Here is a 26,318-nt window from a genome sequence, read left to right as displayed (position 1 = left end):
GATAACTTTCATTTTCAAAGAGCTGACCACATGACCCTCGAAGTTTACAAAGGTTCCAGGTTGATAAAGGGAATACATACTGTCAGATGCTTGCAAAATGATGGGATGTCTCCCCCCCGACCCCAGAAATTGTAAACTACAAAAGCCTGCAGGCTTCTAATCAAAGACCACAGCTACTGTAAGGCCCTTATCATATTTGGCTTTGTCAAAAAAAATAAACCAAAGAATAAGTAAGCTAATGTGCATTTAAATTTTCTCCTAAAAGAAATTTCATTTGGATGCAATTAAAAGAACTTGGCAGAATGGTCCCTCAGTGGCATCCACAGCTATTACTGCCTTCGACCTGGACATTGATGTGGGGAGCAAAGATGACAAATTACATCCATAACCTGTTCAGATCTCTTCCGTCAGCTTGAACTTTGGGGGATTCCAGTAGGCTCAAAGCAATGGCAGCTTGAAGATCATCTTTGTTATCATGGGTAAGGTCTATCACTTCTGTAAGAGAAATAGAAATTTAATTAGTCCACATGTAGGAAACAATGCCCTTCCAACCGTATGGTAGGAAAAAAGGCAAAAGCATTCACAAAACTCGATATGCTCCCTAGTTCTCATCTGTGGAACAACTTTATTACTCTGTGCCAGAGCCACAGGAGTAACTCACAGCTATATGGTAACCTTAAGATGAGCCAATGTGCCATGAAAATGGAATGAATACCCGCTTCTGCAGTCTTATTCCACAGAGTAAAAAATACATCCCATCTCTGTAGGTCAAGTCATCTCCTTACCTGTCATCATAAAACATCAGCTAAATATTGAACACTCAAGGCACAGATATTTTCAATCTCACACAAACTATTCTGGAGAATAGAGGACATACTCCCCAATTCATTTTATGAAACCAGCATAACACCTAGCTATAGCCCAAACCATCCAAGAATAGTAAGAGAAAGGAAAAACAACAAACTCACACACAATCGCAGATATAAAAAAAAAAAGAGAAGGTATTAGCAAATAAAATCCAATAATGTACCCCCAAAAAATCAAATATTAGGACTAAGTGGAGCTAACTGCAGAATGAAATACTGAGTTAACATGAGAAAACAGACCAGCAGAATATGCTGAAAGGAATCATCATCTCAGTAAATAGAGAAAAAGCATTTAATAACAACATTCTACCTCTATTCAGGAATAAAAACCCCAAGCTAACTGAGAAGAAAAGAGAATATTCGTAGGCTGAGAAAGAGTAACCATGAAAAGCCCACAGCATGGGGCGCCTGGATGGCTCAGTCATTAAGTGTCTGCCTTTGGCTCAGGTCATGATCCCAAGGTCCTGGGATCAAGTCCGGCATTGGGTTCCCTGCTTGGTGGGGAGCCTGCTTCTCCCTCTCCCACTCCTCCTGCTTATGTTCCCGCTCTGACTGTCTCTCTCTCTGTGTCAAATAAATAAGTAAAATCTTTAAAAAATTAAAAAATTAAAAAAAAGAAAAGCCCACAGCAAACTTTATACTTAATTTGAAATGTAAAACACATTTATTTTCAAATCAAGACTAAGACAAAAATGTCTACCATCAGGACTTTTATTCACCATGGTTCTGAATATTCTGGCCAATTCAATAAGAAAATAAAAGAAACTGGGGGCACCTGGGTGGCTCTGTAGGTTAAGCGTCTGACTCTTGGTTTCGGTCAAAGGACACCATCGAGAAAGTGGAAAGGGGGAAAAATTTTTCACAAATCATGTATGTGCTAAGACACCTACATATATGGAATATGTTTTAAAAACTCCTGCAAGAGAATAATAAAAAGAACAAATAGCCCAATATTAAAAATGGGCAAAGAATCTGAATAGACATTTCCCCAAAGAAGATATACGACTGGCCAGTAAGTACATGTAAAGACGCTCACTATCATTAGCCATTAAGGAAATGCAAATCAAAAGCACAATGAGATATCATTCTGAACCCATTATGATAGCTATTACCAAAAACAAAAAGCAAAACAGGAAAATACCAAATGTCGATGAGGATTTGGAGACATTGGAACCCTTGTGTGTTCTTGGTGAGAATACAAAATGACACGGCTGCTGTGGAAGTTTGAAGAACTGAGTTTGGCAGTCCTTCAAAAAGTTAAACATAAAGGTATGTCTGGGTGGCTCAACTGGAAGCGTTTGCCTTTGGCTCAGGTCATGATCCCAGAGTCCTGGGACTGAGACTAGCACTGGGCTCCTTGCTCAGCGGGGAGCCTGCTTCTCCTCTGCCTGCCACTCCCCTTGCTTCTGCCCTTCCCCCACAAATAAATAAATAAATATTTTTTTTTTTTAAAAAAGGATAAACATACAAAGCTTCAGGACAATTGGACTTAATAACAATTCCTTAGATATGACACCAAAAGCACTGGGAACAAAAATAAAAATTGACAAAAGGGACTCAATCAAAATTTAAAAAAACTTTTTTGTGCATGAAAGGATAGAGTCAATAGAATAAAAAGGCAACCCAGAGAATGGGAGAAAACATTTGCCAACATATACATGATAAAAGGGTTAATATCTAGAATCTATAAAGAATTCTTGCAACTCAATAACAAAATATAAAATAACCCAATTAAAAAATAGGTAAGGGACTCGAATAGACATTTCTCCAAAGATGACACACAAATGGCCTGCAAGCATATAAAAAAGAGGTTCAGCATCACTAATCATCAAAGAAACTGCAAATCACAACCACAATGAGGTATCACCTCAAACTCATCAGGATGACTATTAAAAAAAACACACACACAAACAATAACAAGTGTTGGTGAAGATGTGGTGAGACTTGTGGACCGCTGATGCACCATTGGTGAGACTGTAAAATAGTGCAGCAACCACTATGGAAAACAGTACAGAGGTTTGTCAAAGAAATAAAAATAGACCGACCATCTGAGCCAGCCATCTCACTTCTGGGCATGCATCCAAAAGAACTGAAAGCAGGGTCTCGAAGAGCTATTTGCACCATCCATGTTCACAGAAGCACCCTTCACGACAGCCAATCAGTGAAAGCAGCCCAAATATCAGCCGATGAATAAATGGGTAAACAACATGTGGTATCTAGATACAAGAGTATGACTCAGCCTTAAATAGGAAGGAAATTCTGATACGTGCTACAATACGAACCTTGAGGACGTTACGCTGCGTGAAGTACGCTAGTCACAAAAGGACAAATACTGTGGGATTCCACTTAAAGGAGGTCCCCAGAGCAGTCAAAATCATACAAAGTAGGATGGTGGCTGCTGGGAGCCGAAGGGAGGGGGGATGCGGAATTATTGTTGAGTGGATACAGACTTCAGTTTTGCAAGATGAGAAAGTTCTGGAGATCTGTTTCATGACAAGACGAACATATTTAACCCTCCTGAACTGCACATTTAAAAATGGTTAAGATGGTAAATTTTATGTTATGTGTTGTTATCAACTAAGAAAAACAGAATCCCAACTAATAAATTATGAAATCTCCAATAAAATAAAAGAATGACAGCAACACTCACCCATGGCTGCAGGAAACACTAGGTGGGGGATTATATAATAAATGCATCAAGCTGATAGTATTCTGAACACACTAACAATTTTAATGACACACAAAGAGGGCAATGGGATGTTCCCTGCTTCTTGGATATGACAAAAAAGAAGATACACTGTACACACGGCCCTACCTGTGACACAGTCGTGCCAATTAAGCACCTAAGTCTCTAGGAAAGACAGGGGACCGAAAAATCCACTGAAAGATACCACAGGAATGAAATCAGCAAATTTCAGGACATGTGAAATCTGAGAGAACAAAGGACTTGATTGCTTTGGACCTTAAAGTTGCAAGAAAAAAAGAGAGGGGGAAATAAAGAGTGTCTTATCTTTTTTTTTTAAGAAAGAGAGTGAGCGAGAGAGAGCACGAGCGGAGAAGGGGCAGAGGGAGAGGGAGAAGCAGACTCCCCACTGAGCAGGGAGCCCGACACGGGGCTCGATCCCAGGACCCTGGGATCATGACCCGAGCTGAAGGCAGACGCTTAACCGACTGAGCCACCCAGGTGCCCGTAAAGAGTGTCTTAAAAGACATTCAAATATATTTAATGTTTTAATGTCATCTGGATCATTATGTTCACAAACCGACTGCAAATATATTGTTAATGAGATGATCAGGGAGACTTCTACCCTGGTGTTTGAAATTAAGGAATTATTAATTTTTAAAATGTGATAATGCTGCAGCTATGAAAACAGTTCTCTTTTAGAAATATTAAAACAAGAAAGTTAGAGGTGCCTGGGTGGCTCAGTCAGTTAAGCATCTGTCTTTGGCTCAGGTCATGATCCCAGGGTCCTTGTATGGAGCCCCACATTGGGCTCCCTGCTCAGCGGGGTATCTACTTCTCCCTCTCCCTCTGCTCCCCCCCCAACTTGTACACAAGCACACATGTGTTCTCTCTCTCAAATATATAAATAAAATCTAAAAAAACCACAACAAACAAAACAAAAAAAACCCAAGAAAGTTCAACACACGGCCCAGTAATTCCACTCATGGGTATATATCCTAAAGAATTAAAAACAGATACTTAGTGAAATAGAATGGGAAACATAAAAATCCAATATAACACAGAGCTGATACTGCAGATCAGTGGGTAAGTAAAGCCTTTTTAATAAAAGTATCCTTTAATACTAGGATAACTGCGTAGCTGTATCTGGCCGGAGGGTGGCAAGGAATCCAACTGTATCCTTACCTTATGCCTTGCCCCTTCCCCCAAAATCCACTTCAGATGAATTAAAGAATGTGAAAAGCAAAACATCAGGATTTTAAAATCCTATGACTTTAAGGTATAGAAGGAGTTCTTAAACAAAAAACACAAATCACAGAAAAAGACCAATAAATGCAACTACAATAAAATTTAGCTATTTAGTTCATCACCATAGTGTGAAAACACAAGTCACCAATAGGGAAAAGATGTCTGCAACACACAAAGCCAAAAGAGTGGGTTAATATCAAATATATATAAGGTCAGCATCAAGAGATGTATCAAGAATAAGCTTATTATCAATAAGATGATATCAAGAATCAATCAGAAAAAAGCAAACAAACAGAAAAATTGAGGCAGAAGACATAAAGAGAAATTTCACTTACAAGGAAACATGAATGGTCAAGAAGAAAAAGATGTTCAATCTCATTACCAATGTAAAAAAATTCTCATTGAAAACAAGATATTTTGATATTTTTTATCAAAAAAATGGGCAACAATTTTATAATCTAACAAGTTTGAGAGCAACAGTTATCCCCAAATCCTGTGACTGGGAATTTAATAAATAGTTAAAAAATCATTTTGGAGAATATTGCCTATAAAACTGAAGACGAGCATATTTTACCACCTACCAATTACACTCCTAGGTATATACACTAAAGAAACTCTTGCATACATGTAATAGAAACACAAATCAAACAACTCACAGCAGCCTTTTTTATAATAGCAAAAAAATAAAAAATAAAAATGGAAACAAACCCAAGTCAATAAACAAATACATAAACTGTGGTATATTCAGACCATGAAATACTATACACCAGTCAAAATAAAGGAACCATTTATAACCTTCAACAGGAATGAATTTTAAAAAGAAAAACGTTGGGGCACCTGAGTGACACAGTTGGTTAAGCGTCTAACTCTTGATTTTGGCTCAGGTCATGATCTCAGGGTTGTGAGATCGAGCCCCACATCAGGCGCTACACTCAGCACAGAGTCTGCTTGGGATTCTCTCTCTCTCTCCTTCTGCCCCTCCCCCCGGTGCAGGCGCATGCACACGCACGTGCTCTCTAAAAAAAGAAAAACATTTACTGAAGAGTCATTATTGTACTGAAAGAGATATACAAGGATATGAATATTCATAACATCATTATTCAGAATAGCTCAAAACTGCAAAAAGTCCAAATATCCATTAAGTCCATCTGCCCTAGCTGATGGCTCCCTCTTCCAGGAAGCCTCCTTGGCTTCCAGAGTCCCATTCTCCCAGCTCTCCTGATCTTCTTCCAATGTCCCTGGACATTGTTCACCTGCCCCGGCCTCTAAGCACTGGGTGTATCCACCGCTCAGTCACTGAACCTCTTCCCTTCCGTGCACCCCAACCCCTTGGAAAGCTCACCTGGTCCCCTAACTTCACATCCCATTCACAGGTTTACGATTCCAAGTTTTCTCTCTCTGCAGCCGGATCTCTCCCCGAGTCACGTGCTTGGATCCTCATTGCCTTTGCGACACTCCACCTGACGTCTAGCACGTGCCTCAAACTCAGCACTTCCTTCATCTGACACCCAGATCTGCTCTAGCGGCAGCCATTCCCAGGGTGCTTAGTGCAACTACAGCATTTTTGCTGCTTAGGAAAAAACCTGGAGCTGCCTTTAAGTCCTCTCTCTTTCACATCCCTTATCTCGTAAGAAAATCCCACTCAGCAGATACTCCTCACCCTCCCACCACTACCCGCTAGCCCACACCGCCAGACCCTGCAAAGTGTCCTGACTGTCCAGGGCTCCCTGCTCTGACCCATGCTCATTACCTGCCCCTGCAATTCTGTTCTCAACAGAGCCGTCCGAATGACCTTTAGGAAATGGAAACAGGTGGACATCATTCCTCTGCTCCAAGCTCTCCGCTGGCTAGTCTCTAGCTAGAGGAAAAGCCAAGCACGCAATGAGTCTCTGCAGGACCTGACTCCTGGTCCCTCCACGGCCTCACCTCTCACCCACTAAAGCCTCAGCTCCAGCCTCCTTGCTGTCCTTGAGCAGGTGGCGTACATCCCTGTCTTAAGACCTCACTGACTCCTTCAGCTCCCTTTCACCTTCTCAGAAGGCCCCACTAGTAAAAATCCAATCCCCGCCGCTTTTTTCATTTCTTTCATTCCATCCTTTACTTTTCTCTATGGTACTTATCATTCTAACATGCCATATAATTTCCTCATTGATTTAGTGATCTCCCCCACGAGAATGTAAGCTAGATGAAGGCAAGGATTCTGTTTATTTCCAGTGTTTAAAAGAGTGCTTGGCACATAGTAGGTGCTCATTAAATAAATGCAGAATGAATGAATGAATGAATTCATGTAATTGCTTAGAATTAGGCCTGGCACATAGTGATGGTTTAATAATTAGCTATGATTAGCACTACTCCAAAAGGGTTGATGTGATCGATAGGAAACTCACGTATTTTCCGCTAGTTCACAGCAGGACCAAGACAGCATATACTTACTTGCTAAAACTTCTTTGTTGGCAGCGCTGCCCTCTACTTCAGATGGTTCTGTAGCAACAGTGTCTTGACTGGGCTCTTTAACTCTTTCCTCGGTGAGAAGGCTGACTGCCTGGGTAATGTCACCATTACTGGCCTAAGGGAAAAAAAAAAACAAAAAACCCCAGACATTTCAAAAGTAAAGCATCACAGAATTTAAAATAGTGAATTAGTTTTTTGGTTTAACTCCTCACTACCCCAGCGACATTCTGAGTAAGTCAGGCCATAATTCTTGGGTAGGAAGTAGAAGAAAGACAGTATGGTGGAGGACAGTGAGTGCACCATGCTCAAAGCATCTATCAAACTCCTGGTTTACAGGAGGGGAGCCGCCACGTTCCGATTTCCCACCCCATGCAAACAAGAATGAAATCTTGCTGAGATCTGGTCTCAGTAGCTCTGGCTGCTACTACTCCAATTTCACACGCTAGCTAAGGCATGGTGTGTCAAAAGGGGGCTGGCCATGAAAACAGAGATTCTAAATGAAGCCGGCCCCTACAGCAAACATGACAAGCAGTTACCATAACCTATAGTGGTGATCACATTTCTATTTGGTTTTAACTTTTTATTCGGAAAACTTTCTAACATATACAACGGGAGAGGCAAAGGGAATGTATAGCTGAAGCCCAGGCAGCCACCACTCACCTTCAACAAATAACAAGTCAGGCTCAAACTTACCTATTCCGCCTAACCTCTCCCAGACATTTTCAAACAAATCCTAAGCATCTTATCAGTACATCAGAACATATCTTTTCAAAAATATAACCCACAATGTTATTATCACACCTTAATAGTAACAAGTGTTTTAATATCAAATCACCGGCTCAAACTTGCCTAACTCAAAGATTTTTTAGTGTGTGTGTTTGAGTCAGGATCCATATAAAGGCTACACAATGCAACTGGTTGATGCATTTCTTAAATCTCTTCTGCCCTGCAGGGTGCCCCCCAGTTGAGTCGCTCCCCATCCCCAACTTCTCCCCCACCTTATTGGGCCATTGATGATACTGGGTCATCTGACCGATAGAGCTCCTGTCCCTATGTGCACTTTCATTTTGGCATAAAAACAGCTTGACCCAAGATAACTATGATATGGACAACTGTTTTAAAGCCTGTTGACTAACAGCGGCCTGAAACTAACCTTCAGAGCTTCATGAAGAAAGGAAGGGTCCTGAATGCCTGTGATTTCTCTTAGTTGGTTTAACAGCATTTGGCAGCTCTATATTTGAGAAACAAACAAACAAAAAACATAGACAGGTCAGTCACAAAGTAAAGCTGGATACGTTTAAAGAATTTAAGTACAAGTAACCTGGATAATCATGTTTGAGACTTGTGTATTTTACTTTAAGGAATCGGAAAGCTCCAAACAAGAAGGTACTGACTGTCAGACACATGCTAAAATGCCAAATCTTGGGGCACCTGAGTGGCTCAGTTGGTTAAGCCTCTGGCTCTTGGTTTCAGCTTGGGTCACGATCTCGGGGTCATGGGATCAAGCCCCATGTCAGGCTCCACACTCGGCGCAGTCTGCTTGGGATTCTCTCTCCCTCTCCCCGCCAACCCACTAATGGCGGTTCTGTGCTCTTAGAAATAAACAAATAAATAAAATCTTTAAAAATAAAGAAATAAAAAAGATAAAATACAAATGCCAAATTTTTACTCTTTTAAAAGCTTAATCATGAAAAATGCTTTTGGCACTTGTGGAAAAATTATGAGTAAACAATAAAACTACTAAGTATATAAAACACTTAAATGTAATATCTAGCTCTCGGAGTAGCTGAAAGTGCCTGAGGTTTTTCTTTCTGTGAGTAATACATAACTAGGTCATATAAGGAGTCCAGGGAATTTGCATGGATGTGAAGATGTGCTATTTTAAGCTTCACTGCACATGCCTTTTTTGTGTGTCATTTTTTACTGACAATAAATTTCTAATCACGTAATTAACAAATGATACCACCAACATCATATTTAAAACTACAGGTTTGATTGCTTAAAAAGAAGTATAGACAAAACTAAGATTTTCTGAATTATACATAAAATCCCAGAGGGAATAAACTGTGGAATGCTTTCCCGTCATTAATCGAAATCATGGAAAAACCTATCTTGTTAGCTTTCAGCCACCACAAGCTCAGTTTATAACCCCTTTGCACCTTTCAAATCTTCACTGGAACGTTTTACCTTGTTTTCACAAAGACAAAAGATGACACAAAACACCTAATTTTTATAAGCAAGTTCAATATAAAGAACTGGTTGGCTCAATTCTTTTAGATGATTATTGAAAACGAAATAGTTCAGGGGCGCCTGAACTAGCTTAACTCACTAACCAGTGAGTTAAAGCATCTGCCTTCAGCTCAGGTCATGATCTCGGGGTCCTGGGATGGAGCCCCACGTTGTGCTCCCTACTCGGTGGGGAACCTGCTTCTCCCTCTCCCTCTGCTTGTGCTCTCGCTCTCAAATAGATAAATAAAATCTTAAAAAAAAAAAAAAGAAAGAAAACGAAATAGTTCAAATTTAATTCAGTGAGAGGGAATCATTCCTAAGGTTATTCTAGAATTAAGCCTCAATTCAATACTTGATGACTCCCATCAACTATCCTTCAGTTAGTAATACGTCTCCAAGAGGCAGTCTACGTTCACTGTCAGCTGTAACAGAAATAGTATCCTATGTTTTTCAACAGCTGAGGGACCAATGCAACACTTAAATATCACACAACTAGAAATAACTAACTGAAACAAGCCCTGCACAGTGCTCAGAAAAGCATCAACAGCCTTGCTGCTCTAGTCATGGGCCACGGTCATAGGCTAGAAATGGAACCCGACCCTGCTGAGACCAGCAGTCTTGGCGGCTATGAGTCTTGTCAAAGGCAGTCATTGCCTGTATACTGGGAGAGTGCTATCAGACTAAAAGGTGTCCAGATTTAGTCTTGGCTAATGCGGGAAACACAAGCATGGATTTTTAGATAATGTATTAAAAAGGTTTTTTGGGGGGGCACCAGGGTGGCTCAGTCAGTTAAGCATCCCACTCTTGATTTCAGCTCAGGTCATGATCTCAGGGTCGTGAGATCGAGCCTCAAGTCATGTTTTGCGCTCAGTACGGACCTGAGACTCTCCCTCTGTGCGCACTCTCTCTAAAAAGAATAAAAACAAACTTTAAAAAACAAACAATAAAAACAAGGTTTTTCTTCTCCAAACAAATTCTAATTCTATTTTATTTTATTGTATAAAAGTGTGTGAATCTATGTATCTCAATCATACGCAATAGTCTAAAAAATCAAAATCAATATGCCCCCAAAAGGGCAGGATAATACAGACCTTCCTCAATGTTATGGTGGGGTCACATGCCAGTAGACCCACTGTAAGCTGAAAATATCATTAAGTGGAAAATGCACTTAATATACCTAAGCTCCAAAACGTCATAGCTCACCTAGCTGACCTTAGATGTGCTCAGAACACTTACATTAGCCTGCAGTGGGAGAAAGGCATCCAACACAAAGCCCATTATAAAATGGACTCATTTAAAACACTCAAATAAAGTGTTGAACATCTCATGGGATGTACTGTTCTGAAAGTGAAAACCGGAATGGTTGTAGGGGTGCAGAAGGGTTGTAAGTGTAATGGTTGCTGACCCTCAAGATCGAGTGGCTGACTGGCCCTGCCCAGCGTCACCAGAGAGGAGCATGTCGCACAGTGCTAGCCTGGGAAAAAGATCAAAATTTTAAATGCAGGGTATGGTTTCTACTGAATGTGTATCACTTCTACACCATCGTAAGTCAGGGACTGTCTATAATTGGGAGGAGGAAGTGAGCAGCGATATTAGCCCTAAACTGGAACCAACAAGGTAGCAACAGGATTGACAATCATACCTTCACCTCAAACTACTCTGTGTACCAACTGACACTTAGGGTTCACAGAAAATAATGCCAAAAATAGCAGCTAACATACGCTGCTTGCTTTCAGCCAGGTGTTGTTATAAACACTTCATTTGTATTAACTAATTTAACTAATTTCGCCTTCGTAACAAAGCTGGGATAGGTGCTAGGCCCGTGTGACAGACAGCAGGCACGGGGAGGTCACGGCGCTTACACAAGGTTATTGCTAGTAAAGGGCCGCCTGCCTCCAGTATCTGCACTCTATGCTGAGCTGTAACTGAGAAGACCAGGAAAACAGGCAAGAACACCTATTTCGTGCAAAACCAGGCAATTATTTTGCGCCTGTACTGTGACCTGGGTCTCTGCAGCTTCCCAAGATCCCTGTCATCACAATCACGACTGATCATGTCATGGTACAGTCAGCTCCAAAGCAGTCACTGTCAGGAAAGGGCTGTATCGGAGGTAAATGCTATTTCTGACTGAATCTAAGGTGCCATTCGTTATGAGAAGCACACTTATTCTATGCGCCACTAAGGAGAAACACGGTTGCCCACTTAAGCTAGGATAGGATGCCTTCACGACGGTCCTAGGAGACACATGAATTGGGTCACACCAGCTTCCGGCAGCTCTAAAATGCCTTATTTATGTTGAGAACTATAGCAGGTTTCCCTGTTTCCAGGTGCACTGCCCGGCATGTGACAAGCAGTTCTTCTGCATGTTTCTCAGTGACAAAACCTAATATACCTAGGCTATCTTCCTTTCTTAGGTCCCATAAAACACTTGATTGTAGCTTTGCAAGAAAATATGAAACTGCTCATTCCTCCAGTGACAGATATTTTGCCTCACATAAAATCAAATTTATACCCTGCTGTTCTGTTTCTATGCCTTTCTTCATCCAGTTTTTTTCCCACTTAAGCATTGAATCACAGTGTGATCTTCTATTTTTTTTTTAAAGATTTTATTTATTTATTTGAGAGAGAGAATGAGAGACAGCATGAGAGAGAGGAGGGTCAGAGGGAGAAGCAGACTCCCTGCTGAGCAGGGAGCCCGATGTAGGACTTGATCCCGGGACCCCGGGATCATGACCTGAGCCGAAGGCAGTCGCTTAACCAACTGAGCCACCCAGGCGCCCACACAGTGTGATCTTCTAAAGCGAAGAGTAAACTAACATGTGGTACCAACAGTACATATAACTCAACTGTCATGGCAGTAGGAACAGCTCTGACCAAGCCCATACATGTGCAGACAGTGATTAAGTACATCACCTCTGCTACTTGGAGATAGTAAATGTAAGGAGCATCTCAATTTCAGAGACCTCAGAATGCCAAATAAATATGAGTCAATGAAATATGGTATTCAAGTGTTAAACAATTCACCAATCGTTATATTTGGCCATGGATTCAAGCTCCACTCCCCTTTCTCCACTTTGTAATAGATAAGCAGTGAAATACTGACACATCTAGAACAGTACACACAGGGAAAGAAAATAAACTTGGTTTCCCTTTTTTAAAAGCTACTGGGCGCAGATGACAACTATGTAAGATCATTTTGTACAACTCCAAGAATAATACTCTACCTGTTAATTCAAATCCAAACTCCTGATCTTGCTATTCAAAGAATTATCTGATTCTACACTTAACCTGCTCAATCTTTTCTCCCACTGGTTCTCTACCTCACAAATGCATCCTCTCTCATGCCTTCAAGTGTTACTTTCATTACCTCCAGGAATGCCTCCTACATTCTGGCAACCTACAGTCAAGGGCTACATTCATTTTACCTCCTCCTCAAAGTTGTCCCCAAGAACTCTGGTCTGCACTATTCTCTCCCTTTCTAATCTCCCATATTGAGGGAATCAGTGAGCTTGTGAATGAAAGGGACTTCCCCGTCTTTACCTGGCATTTCTCATCATGTGGTTCTCTGTTTCAAATGTGAAATTCTTGCCCACGTAAAGGCAAGAATCATACAACATACTACCTAATCTGAGGGACAGTTCTGGCAACAGGTGGGACGAACACATAAACACCCTCTTTGTAACAGGAACCTTTGTCGCCCCCGCGTGCTTGCAATCCTTGTAACAACCCTAAAAGGTAGGAATCATCACCTTCATTGTGCAGATCAGGAAACTGGAGCTTACAAAACCTATTTTGTCACCAAATGTCTTGAATTAAAAGAAATCAGGGGCACCCGGGTGGCTCAGGCAGTGAAGCGTCAACTCCTGATTTTGGCTCGGGTCATGACCTCAGGGTCGTGAGATGGAGCCCTGCCTCGGGCTCTGCACTCAGCTTGGAGTCTGCTTGGCGTTCTCTCTCCCTCTGCCCCTCCCCCTGCTAGCATGCATGCGCACGCTCATTCTCTCTCTCTCCCCTCTCAAATAAATAAATAAAATCTTTTTTTCAAAAAGAGAAATCAAAAAGGAACTATTACAAGCCTGAGTAAATTTCACAAGGATTAAGCCATGCTATGACACACACAAACAGCTGCTATAACACGACTCACTCTCATGAATGTTTAGCCAAACCTATGTTCTCTGTAGTCCCCTCAACCCAAATCTTAAAAAGTGCTCTATACGAAGTATTAGTTTTACAGTAACAGACATATTAAGCTTATTAGAGTCCTACTGTATTACTAACGCAGTTTTTCCGGGTACTTGACGAGAAGCTGACTTAAATATTAATTTCACCCTAACTACGAGGCTATATATACACAGTACACACCCAACATGAGACAAGACAAAGCCTGAGCTCCAGGCTTAATGAAGCCAAATAACTGGCAAGAGCCAACAGGTTTGCATTTCCTTGGCGAAATTCACATTGTTTTCATAAAACAAAAAGGACTCTTTTTTCCTTGCCCAGAGGCAGTGAAGAAAGACAGGTACACACAAATCTCTAGAAAGAAGAAACTCAAGCTTTCTGACCTCAGCTCCTCGGTGATTTTGGTCCAATCCAGTCCCCTTCTCTTAAAGCAAAGACAATCATTCATCACATAGTAAGCCGTGAACAGGACTAGTCACATAACAAAAACATTAAGGTATCGAGTTTTTATAATAAACACTAACTGGTCGAATCCTACCGCAACTAAAATCAAACTCTCTTTGATCAGATGAGGCATATTTGTGAGATTACTAATTAAGAGTTTTATCTTTAAAATACCCAGTTTAGCATCACGGTGAGGAGCTTTCTGGACTATTCCATTCCTTCAAACAGGGATGCTATTATCATTCTGACACACACATTTCCAGATCTCAACTGTCTATTCTTCCAAAGATATTTCTAAATTTGAAACTAAGTGAATAGCTGATAAATGTTCTTTTACTCCAAAGACGTACCAAAGTTCTTTGTCAATAGAATTCCCTCCAAAATTAAAGATCGGCTTTTCCAATTTTAAAACAAAACTTAAGTACCCAAGGAAAGCAAAAGAAGAGCTTTAGGAATCAAAGAAAATATATAGCAGCAACTCCAGAAATCCAGTCTGGACATCAGGGTCTTAAATGCATTCAGAGACTGACACGGACCCTCCCACCTTCCACAAAACAAGGACCTGGCCAAGGAAGTCCCTCGTGCTTTCTCGGTTTTCCTTCCAGGAACAAATCCATGTTTATTCCAACAACTCCGATTTACTCACAACATGACATAAGGATAGGACTTCCTAAAAATGACAGCAGTTTTTGGTGGGTAAAACTAAACCCGCTGAAATAGGGCTACTTGATAACATACTGCAATGACGTGAAAAGTAGGTAACATGGTGAAAAGGACTGTTTCAGTTCATCAACTGGCCCAAAGATTTTTTTTTTTTTTAAGATTTTATTTATTTGACAGAGAGACAACAGCGAGAGAGGGAACACAAGCAGGGGGAGTGGGAGAGGGAGAAGCAGGCTTCCCGCGGAGCAGGGAGCCCGATGCGAGACTCGATCCCAGGACCCTGGGACCATGACCTGAGCCGAAGGCAGACACTTAACTGAGCCACCCAGGCGCCCATGGCCCAAAGTTTCTAAAAGGCATTAAAAGTTTTTAAGATGTAGCCACTCATATAGCGTAGAAGAGGTTGAAACTGGAATTAAAAGCCAGGAGAAAAAAGGAATTAATCATTGTTTCTCCTCTTTTTTTCAAATGCACAAAGCAATTCCAATAGCACGAAAGGATAGAGTGAAAAGGAATTTCTCTCTTCTGTCCAACCCAGTCCCAATTCCCAGGAGTAACCACTATTAATAATTTCCGATATATCTTTCCAGAAGTGGCCTATGCACATGAGTATGTCTTTTCATATTGAACATCGTGTCCAGCAACTTGCTTTTTTCATACTGTCGAACACCTTAAGACAATACTTTCTCACTTCTTTGAATGCATGCCCCAGTCAATTCCAAGAAAGGAGTCTGGGAAGCTTTTACAATAAGGACATATGGAATGCATCTTCACAAATTAGAGAAAATGCCATTTTTAGCAATATATCACGAAGGTTGAGAAACCAGGAAAATAAGGGCAAAGATATAGGAAACCAAACTTACGTGCTTACTGTGTTACAAATCTAACAGTAAAATTAAAAGTTATTATTAGGTGGGACTCAGTGTGCAGTTTCTATTTGTGATAAATAAGCGGGACGTGAGAGGTGGTGTGGGACTGGATTAGGAAAGGTTCTAAATGTCAGCAAGAGTTTGGACTTGATCTGATGAACAATGGAAAATCATCACAGGTCCCTCAGCAGGGCATAAATATGAGGGAAAATAAGGGTGCTTTAAGGGGATTAATCTAGCATATGTGAACAGCTAGTTCAAAGGGAGATAAGACTAGGGAAAGAAAGCTTAACCATGAGGTAGAACTGAGTACCGAATACACAAGTGTGATGAGACAGGGAGGGTGCCGAGAGGAGAACTGAAAAGGTAGGACACACAGTGAACATCTCAGAGAATGGAAAAATGAAGCGTAGTCAAATATTTGAAACTGGATGCCTGAGAGAATGCTGCTGGCAAGGACATAAAAGGACACCAGCAAGAAAACCAACCAATGTAATACACCACACCACCAGAATGAAGGGTAAAAACACCTGATCACCTTGACTGATGTAGGAAAAGCATTTGACAAAAATTCAACATCTTTACATGATGAAAACAATCAGAAAACTAGGAACAGAAGAGAATTTCAACATGATAAAGTGCCTTTATTTAAAAAAAAATGAAAACTCACAGTGAGCATCATACTCAACAGTGAAAGACCAAAAGCCATCTCCCTAAAATCAGGAAAAGCCAAGGATGCCCACCTTCAGCAATGCTATTCAACGGTGTACTGGCAGTCCTGGCCAGAACAATTAGGCAAGTAAAATAAAAGGCATCTGAATTGGAAAGGAAAAAATACAACCATCTCTATTCACAGATGACAGGACATATAAAACCCCAAAGAATCTACAGGAGTTACTAGAGCTGATAAACACATTCCGCGAAGTTGATACAAGATCAACACGCAAAAATCAGCTGTTCCTATACAGCAGCAACGTATGATCTAAAAAGGAAATTAAAAAAAAAATTCCATTTATAATAGTATCCAGAAAAATAAAATACCTACGAATAAATTTAACCAAGACTTGAACTCTGGAAAGCGTGAAACACTGAGAAAAAAGCTAAAGGAAACCTAAATAAATGGAAAGATAGGTTGATGGACTGGAAGACTGGATTAGTCAAGGTTCTCCAGGGAAAAGAACAACAGATGCGTGTGTGCGTGCACGCGCGTGCTTGTGTGTGTGTGTAAATGAACACTGTATTCCTAGTTTCCTGTCAGGGTGGCAGGGGAGAAGTAATTTGTTATAATGAATTGGCTCTTGCCATTACAGAGGCTGTAAGTCCTCAACTCTTCAGTTGGCAAGGTGTAAACCCAGGAGAGCTGGACATGTAGTTCCAGGCTGAGGGCAGGAGAAGACCAATGGCCCAGCTGAACAGTCAGGTAGGTGACGTTCCCTCTTACTGAGCCTTTTTGTTCTATTCAGGTTTTCAATTGAGTGCATGAGGCCCACAGACATTAGGGAGGGCAATCTGCTTTACTCAGTCTATAATTCAAATCTTATTTAGAAGCACCCTTACAGACATACCAAGAATAACATTTGACCAAATATCTGGGCACGCTGGGGCCCAATCCGACTGACACACAAAATTAACCATAACAAAAGACTGAATATTGTTATACCCAAAGTGACCTACAAATTCAATGCAATCTCTGTCAAATTTCCAACAGCCATTTTTGCAGAAATGGAAAAGCTGATCCTCAAATTCATAAGGAATTTCAATGAGCCCTGACCAGCCAAAACAATATTGAAAAAGAACAAAGTTGGAGGACTCACACTTCTGGATTTCAAAAGTAATTAAAAAGCTACAGTAATCCTGCCAGTGTAATACTGCTGAGAATTTAGAAAAACCTATAATATATGGTCGATCAATATCTGACAACAGTGCCAAGACCATTTGATGGGGAAAAAATAGTCTCTTCAAAAAACGATGCTGGGACAAGTAGATATTCACATGCAAAAGAATCAGCTTGGACCCCTATCGCTACAATGCACAGAAACTAACCCAAAATGGATCAGTAACCTAAATATGTGAGATAAAATGACAAAACTTTTTTTTTAAGATTTTATTTATTTGAGAGAGCGAGAGAGAAGGAAAGAGAGCATGAGCTGGGGGAGGGGCAGAGGGAGAGGGAGAAGCAGGCTTCCCGCTGAGCAGGGAGCCCAATGCGGGGCTTGATCCCCAGATTCTGGAATCATGACCTGAGCCTAAGGCAGATGCTTAAATGACTGAGCCACCCAGGCGCCCCAAAACAACAAAACTCTTAGAAAACACAGAGGCAAATCTTCATGATCTTGGATTTGGCAATGGATTCTTAGATATGGCACCAAAAGCATGAGCAACAGAGAAAAATAGATAAGCAGGACTTCACCACAATTAAAAACTTTTGTGTATCAAAAAACATTATCAAGAAAATGAAATGACAACCTACAGGATGGGAGAAAATATTTCCAAATCAAATCTGATAAAGGTCTAGTATCCAGACTACAACTCTTACAACTCAAACAACCAAAGACAAACAAATGCAATTCAAAAATGGGCAAAGGACTTGAACAGACATTTCTCCAAAGATGCCAATAAGCATATGAAAAGATGCTCAACATGAGCCATTTGGAAAATGCAAATCAAAATCATAATGAGATACCCCTTCACACACATAAGGATAGCTGTTACAAAACAAAACAAAAATGGAAAATAACAAGTGTTTGGAGAGGACGGAGGTGGAGAAATTAAAACCCTTGTGCATTGCTGGTGGGAATGTAAAATGGTGCACCTGCCGTGGAAAACAATTTGGCAGTTCCCCAAAAAGTTAAAGACAGAATTACCAGATGACCCAGCAATTCTACTTCTAGGAATATACCCAAAAGAGCTGGAAACAGGTACTCAAACGTTTGTACACGAATGTCGAATGTTCACGGCAGCACTATTCATAAGAGCCAAAAGGTGGATACAACTCAAATGTCCACCAAAGGAAAAATGGATAAAATATACAAAGTGCAATATTACTCAGTCATTAAAAGGAATGAAGTACCGATAGATGCTACAACTTGGATGAAACTTGAAAACATTATACTAAGTAAAAGAAGCCAGACACAAAAGGTCACATATTGTATGATTCCACTTATATGGAATATCTAATAAGTCAATGGAGAGACAGCAGATCTGTGCTGCCAGAGGCTGGGCAAAGGAAGGAATAGGGAGTAACTGCTTCGTGGATATGGGTTTTCTTTTGGGGTTTTGAAAATGTTTTTACAACTACACAGAGGTCACAATATTGTGAATATATATACTAAGTGTCACTGGACAGGATATTTTAAAATAGTTAATTTGGGGGCACCTGGATGGCTCAGTCAGTTAAGCGTCTGACTCTTATTTCTGCTCAGGTCATGATCTCAGGGTCGTGAGACTGAGCCCCGTGTTGGGCTCCATGCTGAGTGTGGAGCCTGCTTAAGGTTCTCTTTCCTAGGGCGCCTCGGTGGCTCAGTCAGTTAAGTGACTGAGTCTTGGTTTTGGCTTAGGTCATGATCTCAGGGTCATAAGATCAAGCCCTACATTGGGCTCTGCACTCAGCACGGAGTCTGCTAAAGATTCTCTCTCTCCCTCCCGCCCATGCTCTCTCTCTCTCAATCTCTCTCTCTCTCAAATAAATAAATCTTAAAAAAAAAAAAAGATTCTCTCTTTCCCTCTGCCTCTGCTCCTCCCCCCCGCTTGTGCTCTTTCTAAAAATAAAATAAAACTAAATGGTTAATTTTATATTATGTGAATTTCACTTCAATTGAATGAAATCAAGAGAGATTTGTGCTTGCACATGCACACACACACACACACACACACACACACACACACACAACCAAAAAAGAAAAAGGACAGCAGGGAAGTACTAACCTGGACAAGAGTATTAGAGAAAAAATATTTGTTTGGGATAACTTAAGTTTAAACTGACCACCAGCCATCATGCAGCATGCTGCCAGCACGTACTCAGATCTTTTTTTTTTTTTAAAGATTTATTTATTTATTTATTTATTTGAGAGAGACCATGCTCGTGTGGGCAGAGGGGGAGGGAAAGAGAGAATCCTCAAGCAGACTCCCCGCTGAGTGCGGAGTCCGATGTGGGGCTCGATCCCAGGACACCTGAGCCAAAACCAAGAGTTGGACGCTTAACCCACGGAGCCACCCAGGTGTGCCTGCCTACTCATGCAGATCTTTAATTTGGCTTTCTCTGTCTGGTATTTTGACCTCCCTTTTTATGTAGAAAGCCTGGATAGTGGGAATGGTGTTACGTAGCCCAGGTCCCACCACACGTTAGCCTCTGAGTAAATCTCCACTTTCCAGGGCTTCAATTTCCACATCTGGAAAATAAAGTAAACCACAAACTTTGGCGGCACTAGTATGACCATCAAATGAAGTAACACGTTCAGGATTTGTTAGTAAAATGAAAACAATATAGAAATGTCGAATATTGTGACCTGCCTGTCCAACAAAACTCGTCTAGAGATTGGGAGAAAACTACGTGAGCTATGGTTTTGGCGGGATCACTTACTAGCTGTATCACTGGGCAGCTTCTGCTTCTTCCTCACACTAAATGTAACTTCACAAGGTGGCTCTGTGGTGGGTTCAAGGAGAGCATCCCTTAAAGCACATCATACGTCATCAAGTGGCAGTTGAGAAGTTTGGTTTTATTTTTTAAATATTTTATTAACTTATTTGCTTAAGAGAGAGAGCGAGCGAGCGTGAGCGGGGGGAGGAGCAGAGGGAGGGAGAAGCAGGGAGCCCGATGCAGGACTCAGTCCCAGGACCCCGGGATCCTACCCGAGCCGACGGCAGATGCTTAACCAACTGAGCCACCCAGGTCCCTGAAAAGGCTGGTTTTAGAAAGGCACATGTCGGGGCTCTTGGATGGCTCAGTCGTTAAGCGTCTGCCTTCAGCTCAGGTCATGATCCCAAGGTCCTGGGATCGAGCCCTGCATCGGGCTCCCTGCTCGGCGGGAGGCCTGCTTCTCCCTCTCCCGCTTCCCCCTGTCTGTGTTCCCTCTCTCACTGTCTCTCTCTCTCTGTCAAATAAATAAATAAAATCTTTAAAAAAAGAAAGACACATGTTCCAGGTAGAAAGTGGGAGTGGCTCGAAGTCCCAGCCCTGCTACTTAAGCATTTGAGCTTGAGTAAGTAAGCCATTTCCCATCTGCAACATGGAGGCCAACAGACTTCAATTTCAAATCTCATATTAGGCCCTTATAAGCTCTATTAGAGCTGAGTCTGAGTGTCCTCATCAGTCATAAGACATAATAATTCATACTTTGCAGAATTTTTGTAAATATACAGAATGCACCGAAAAGTGCTTTGGGCCATACCTGGCACATGGCAGATACCATTATTACAGGCAGATATTCCCAGGCCTGTGGCAAAAGTCACTATGCAGCACATGGTTAGAGCCAAGGATGCGGATATGCAAGTACCACTGTTTAACCAGCATTTGCAAATAGAGGAGGGGAAGTCATTTGCAAGTCGGGATTCCAGATGCAGATTTGGAAGAAGTTAGTAAAAGGAACATAACAGCCAAGAAAGCTAACAGGTTAGCCCCTAAATGAGAAGAAAGGCAGAAGAACCAGAATAATACAGGTCCCAAATGTCCAAGGGAGGGAGTTCAGAAAGTAAGGCAGCTGTACAGTGAGGGTACTAACAGGTCACTGTGTAAGAACTCCTTCTATACCCTCAAGTTGCAAGATGAGGAGGAGAAACTCAAACATCTTTTCCAGGGCTAATTTTCCTAAGAAAGTTGTAAAATAATGTAGCCAATTCGGAAGTGAGGGCCAACTACAGTTCTTCTGTCTATGATAAGACTGTGTGGCAAACGATTTGTTTTTAGGAAAGTTTTTGGAAAGTTTTTGGTTTTATTGTTTTTGTTTTTAGTTTTTAAGAAAAAGCAGAACAATTGAAAGTAGGTAGGAATAAAGTCAAATGCCACGATAAACATCAACCAAACAGGGGCGATGAGGAATCATCACATACAAAAGCATGAAACTGGGGCTTGAGTATCTGGGGCCTCTGTAAGGCCACAGATTTCACCAGAAGGTGGTTAATCCCTGGTCACCTCCAAGAGATCAGTTTCATTCTCAAGAGACAAATACTGAAAGCCTACTATTGGCAAGGCTCTCGTCGGGTGGCCCGGGGAATGCTGACCACATACAAACAGTCACTGCCCTACAATCTAACCTTCTGCTGCCTGGTCAGCCTCTCTGCATGCCTCCAGGCAATCAGCCCTCTACTAGCTGGAGCCTACACTGGTCCCCCACACCATCTCCTAACCGGGTTCTTGCCCTGAGGCTGCTGCCATAAGCTCTGTGGGGCAACCTGGGAACCTATCTGCCTCAGTCTGGGGGCTGTGCCTCCTATCAGCCAAGAGCAAATCTTGCAAGGGTCTGTGTTTCCCAAGTTTTCCACAGTGAGTTGAAATTAAAATATAATTGAGAAAATACTTAAGAAACAGATGGATTTAGAAAATTCTGGTCAAAAAGTAAACAAAAGGAAGGTGCTGGGTGAGGTCAACAGCTGGGCAGGGCAGAAGTCGATGTTGTTTTTGTTTTGTTGGAGGACTGGGGACACCTGTGCATAGCCAAAGGGAAAGTGGGAATTGTGCACTGTAGGACAGAGTTTCTCAAAGGCATCACCCAGGGATGTTATCCAAAGGCAAGCTGCGATTCAACAGGTCCAGGGTGGAGGCCGAAACCGTGGTGCATTGATTTGTGGAGCCTGTTTAGTTCCTTGGTATAAATACTCCCACCATGATGATTTCAAGCTACCAACATGAGGTCACTGGACACAGAGTTGGGAAGAGATGCCACATTCAGCTGGAAAGGCAATACAAGCTGGCTCTAGCACACCCAAATCTCTACGTTTCCAACAGCTCCTGGGTGATGCAGATGCTGCTGGTCCATGGACCACATTTTGAGTCTCAAGAGAACAGAAGACAACGAAGGTGTCTGGGGCTTAGGCCAGAATAAAGGAAATGCAAGATAATTGAGACGAGCGAGAAGAGACATCACTTAGCTCAGGGTTTCTCGAGCTCAGCGCTATTGACATTTGGGGCCAGATAACTGTTTTGGGGGCCTATCCTGTACAGCATTCCTGGCTTCCACCCACTGAGGCCAGTACATCCTCCTCCAGCAATCACAATCCAAAAGCTCTCCAGACACCACGGATCTAGAGTCATCTCTAAGAAATAAAGGAAGAAGGGAAGGGTGGTGCCTCTTACACCGAGAGAAGAGATAATTAAGAGGAAAAACAAAAGGAAAAAACATAAGACATCTCCTTACAAAAACAAAAACCACCCCATCTCTTGATCGCAGCAGGCTCAGCCAAGGAGAAAAGAAACTATGTATTTAGAAAGAATGCAGGGAGGACGGAGTTTAAAACATCAGGAGAGTTCTGGAGGGTCAAAGAAAGTTTCTGACCTAAGACAATGGGTCCACTGACTAAGAAGTAGGATCAAGGCTATCTTGGGCTCTTAGACTCGGAATAGCTTGGGTTCAATCCTAGCTGTACCATTTACTAGGTGGGTCATCTTGGGCAAATTGTTTAGCAAATATAAGCCTTCCTATATGAAAACTTCATGGAGTTGTTGTAAGTCCTGAGATAACACGGGTTACGTTCTGAGCACAGGGTCTGGCATATACTCCATGCTCAATTAACGTTAGCTCCTACTATTACCAGCATCATTATTTTCCTTAAAAAACATCTGCTTCACTTGGCTCCTGCTTACATTTCTTCGATGAAATATAACACATGGAAAGATCTTGCCTGGAGAGGCGTTACTTGTCAGTGCTTTTTACAAATATTGTACTCATTGTGTGAGCAGAAACTGTTTGCAGCTGAAGAGGCATTAAAGTTGTGAGAGCCAACCAAGCACTGACTGGCTGATGTTCCAAAAATCACAACTAACGAGACAAGATAAACGCGAATGAAAAGCCAATAAATCAAGAGAAAGCAAAAAGGACGTTAAATTTTCACTGAAACTGGCAGGTTCTCATAGGGCTCCAGTTAGCGTCAGGAACATGTGATGAATCCTCAGGCAGCTGCCAAGGATGACAGGTTTATAAGAACCAACCTGACTTCAAGTTGTTTATCCTACAGTAACAGTAAATGTTGCTGCTGGTTTTTATCTAAGTCAAGAGCTGATTAAAACACAGAAACCTGTCTGTAAGAAATCTCTGTAGATGTTCGAATTATCTGTCTGCAGTGTGGGGTGTTTAGCGATATCACAAAGCACCTTCTTTCAGACTCTAGGACATCCTGAGAACATATTCCAAGGGTGCTGCATTTTTCTCACTAAAATTCTTGGGAGGCTATAAAGGGTTCTGTCTGTCCCGTGCACAACTGACCAATAAGGGAAGGGCAGCATTCTAGGTTTTAAATAGCTTCTGAGTGTCAGGGGAGGATAGCTCTTCTCAACCAGAACAATTAAAGACGCTTTAAGGGAAATGCAGAGTGCTTCAGAGAAGCTGAAATAGAGTCCGTTCTAACATGAAACTCATCAAGATGAGGAAATTATTAAAATCTTTCCTCTGTGATGTGAAACGTACTTTCCCTAGATAAGATTCCTTCAACCTAGCCTGCTAATTTCAAGCATTTTCCTTAGCAAAAACAAAAGGGGCAAACATTATCAAGCATTCCAAGCTTATCGGCTGCCTGTATGGGGCGAATCACTGGGAAGAACAGTGAATGTCATCACTCTGCAGGTGGCCAGGAGTCAGGGTACTCCAGCCAGCCACAGCCAACCGAGTTCCAAGTTTTCCCAAAATAGCTATGACTTACATACAAGTGCTCATCAAACACCTCACATACAAACCCTCAGAGTGCTGAGAGAGTGGTCACTACTCAAACTGTGGCAGAGGTAAACCAAGATGCTGTTGATGACCAGGCACTTGGTCCCCGAACAAATTTAAATATGACCTACTCTCCCTTAAAATAGCCTCTTCTCTAAATCAACACAACTATCTCAAAACTCGGATTTTTCCCACCTGTTTTGAAGTCACTGTCCTAAAAACAAATAGAAATGACCGTAAAACCAGAGAAAATCCTGCCTCAGATTCCGATAGGTATTTGTGAACACCTAACCACAGCATCTCCATTAGAAATCAGCGGCACGTGAAGTACCATCCATGTTACTTTCATTTTGGAGCCCAGGACCTGGAGGAGATTAAAAAGGAAATGTGTTCACTATACACCACGTGTCTCCTGTGAGCAGGAAAAGAATAAACAGGCACAAAAGGTTTCCCACGTGGAGGTATCTGACAGCTTTGTATGATAAATATTTTTATGAAATTCCTCATTTCCAGACTCTCATTGGAATACTTGGCACGGGTCTCCCATTCGGTGTCGAAAAAGCACGGCAGTTGAGGGGTGAGGAGGTGGTGTTAAGTTATAACTTTCCAAAGTAACATTAGAAGACATTCTCAAATTGCCCACTTACCAAGTTTCTACACACGGCATTATCAGCCCTTTGATTTTCTCCCAAACCAGTGTTTCACTCTCACCAACTTAGCCCAGAAATCCTTGTATTGATTTCAATCTTCTTAGATAATAGAACAGGAAGGCACTTATGAGAATACCTTCTATTCATCGCGCTGTTCCTCCTCCCTCCTTAAAAATCTACTGATGAATGCACCGGGCAGGCTGCTCGCAGTTTATTTAAAAAAGAAAGAAAGAAAAGAAAAAAGGAGCGGGCGTGCTGGGGTAAGGGAAGGTAGGGAGTGGTAAACAGGACCCCTGGTCTTTCACAAGGTGTTGATCAATCCCGGCTTTAAGTCAGGTAAGTTCGGTCTGCTTTAGACACTTTAAAACAGTACTGCCATAAAAGGGACTTAAAACTAAAAACCACAAAACCCACCTAAGCTGCCCTCTTTGGAAGTTTCTCACGCAGGTCAGGGCCCAAGACCGCTCCCCCTAAAGATCCCTGATGCACACCACCCCACGTCCTGCCCTTTATAGCTGGCTCTCCAAAATACCTACTCCCCCCGAACTTCAGCTCGCCCGGGATCCGAGCCTTGCATGGACCTCAGCCCCCTCCCAGGCCCACCGCCCTCGCCCCCGCCCAGCCAGCCCCGGCGCCCTCCGCAGCCCCCGCCCGCTCCATGCCCCGCAGCCCCGCAGGCCCGCCAGGGCCCCGCGCCGCTCCGGCCCGCGCCCCGCAGCCCCCTCCCCTCCCGAGACCCCGAGCCACCCCCGGCCCCCGCTCGCCGCCGCGGGGCCCACCGAGCCGTGTCGGTCGGCTGCTCCGGCCGTGTCGTCCTGTTGCAGCTCCGCAGTCATGGCCGAGGCGCCCCTCGGCGGATCATCCGGCTCCCGCCGCCGCCGCCAGCCCAGCCTCGCAGAGGGAGGAGGAGGTGGAGGCGGAGGAGGAGAAAAAGGAGGAGGAGGAGGAGGAGGCCCCGCCCCGCCCTCCGCCCCGTCCGGGCCCCGCCTCCGCCCCAGAGCGCGCCGGAGGCTCAGCCCACACGCCCCGCCCCCGCCTGCGCGCGCACGCAAGGCGCGCGGCCGAGGGCCGAGGGGCTCTGCGTGCTCCCGCCCACGCCGGGCTCTGAACCGGCGCGGGTCACGTGACCTCAGGCCCCGCCCACGGCTAACGGTCAGTGGCACCGCCCCCGGGCGTTT

The 26,318-nt window shown here is 42.6% G+C and overlaps 1 protein-coding gene across 3 annotated transcripts in view; it reads right to left on the bottom strand.

Moving 5' to 3' along the window:
• The window catches only part of USP28 (ubiquitin specific peptidase 28), a 59,604-nt gene extending 33,580 nt beyond the window's left edge, over positions 1-26,024 (bottom strand). For all 3 annotated transcript variants that reach the window (XM_088017411.1, XM_028105978.2, XM_028105979.2), the window contains exons 1-4: positions 25,920-26,024; positions 8,402-8,479; positions 7,231-7,363; positions 390-495 (exon numbers count right to left, since the gene is read on the bottom strand). In XM_088017411.1, coding sequence (XP_087873537.1) covers positions 390-495; positions 7,231-7,363; positions 8,402-8,479; positions 25,920-25,976 — 374 coding nt within the window. In that variant the 5' untranslated portion in view covers positions 25,977-26,024. The remainder of the gene's footprint in view (positions 1-389; positions 496-7,230; positions 7,364-8,401; positions 8,480-25,919) is intronic.
• Between the last annotated feature and the right edge of the window lie 294 nt (positions 26,025-26,318).

This window comes from Eumetopias jubatus, unplaced genomic scaffold (genome assembly GCF_037043125.1).
Source record: "Eumetopias jubatus isolate StellerSeaLion01/CBP00866 unplaced genomic scaffold, mEumJub1_p1.0 scaffold_13, whole genome shotgun sequence".
Lineage (NCBI taxonomy): Eukaryota > Metazoa > Chordata > Mammalia > Carnivora > Otariidae > Eumetopias > Eumetopias jubatus.
This window is presented reverse-complemented; position numbering and strand designations above follow the sequence as displayed.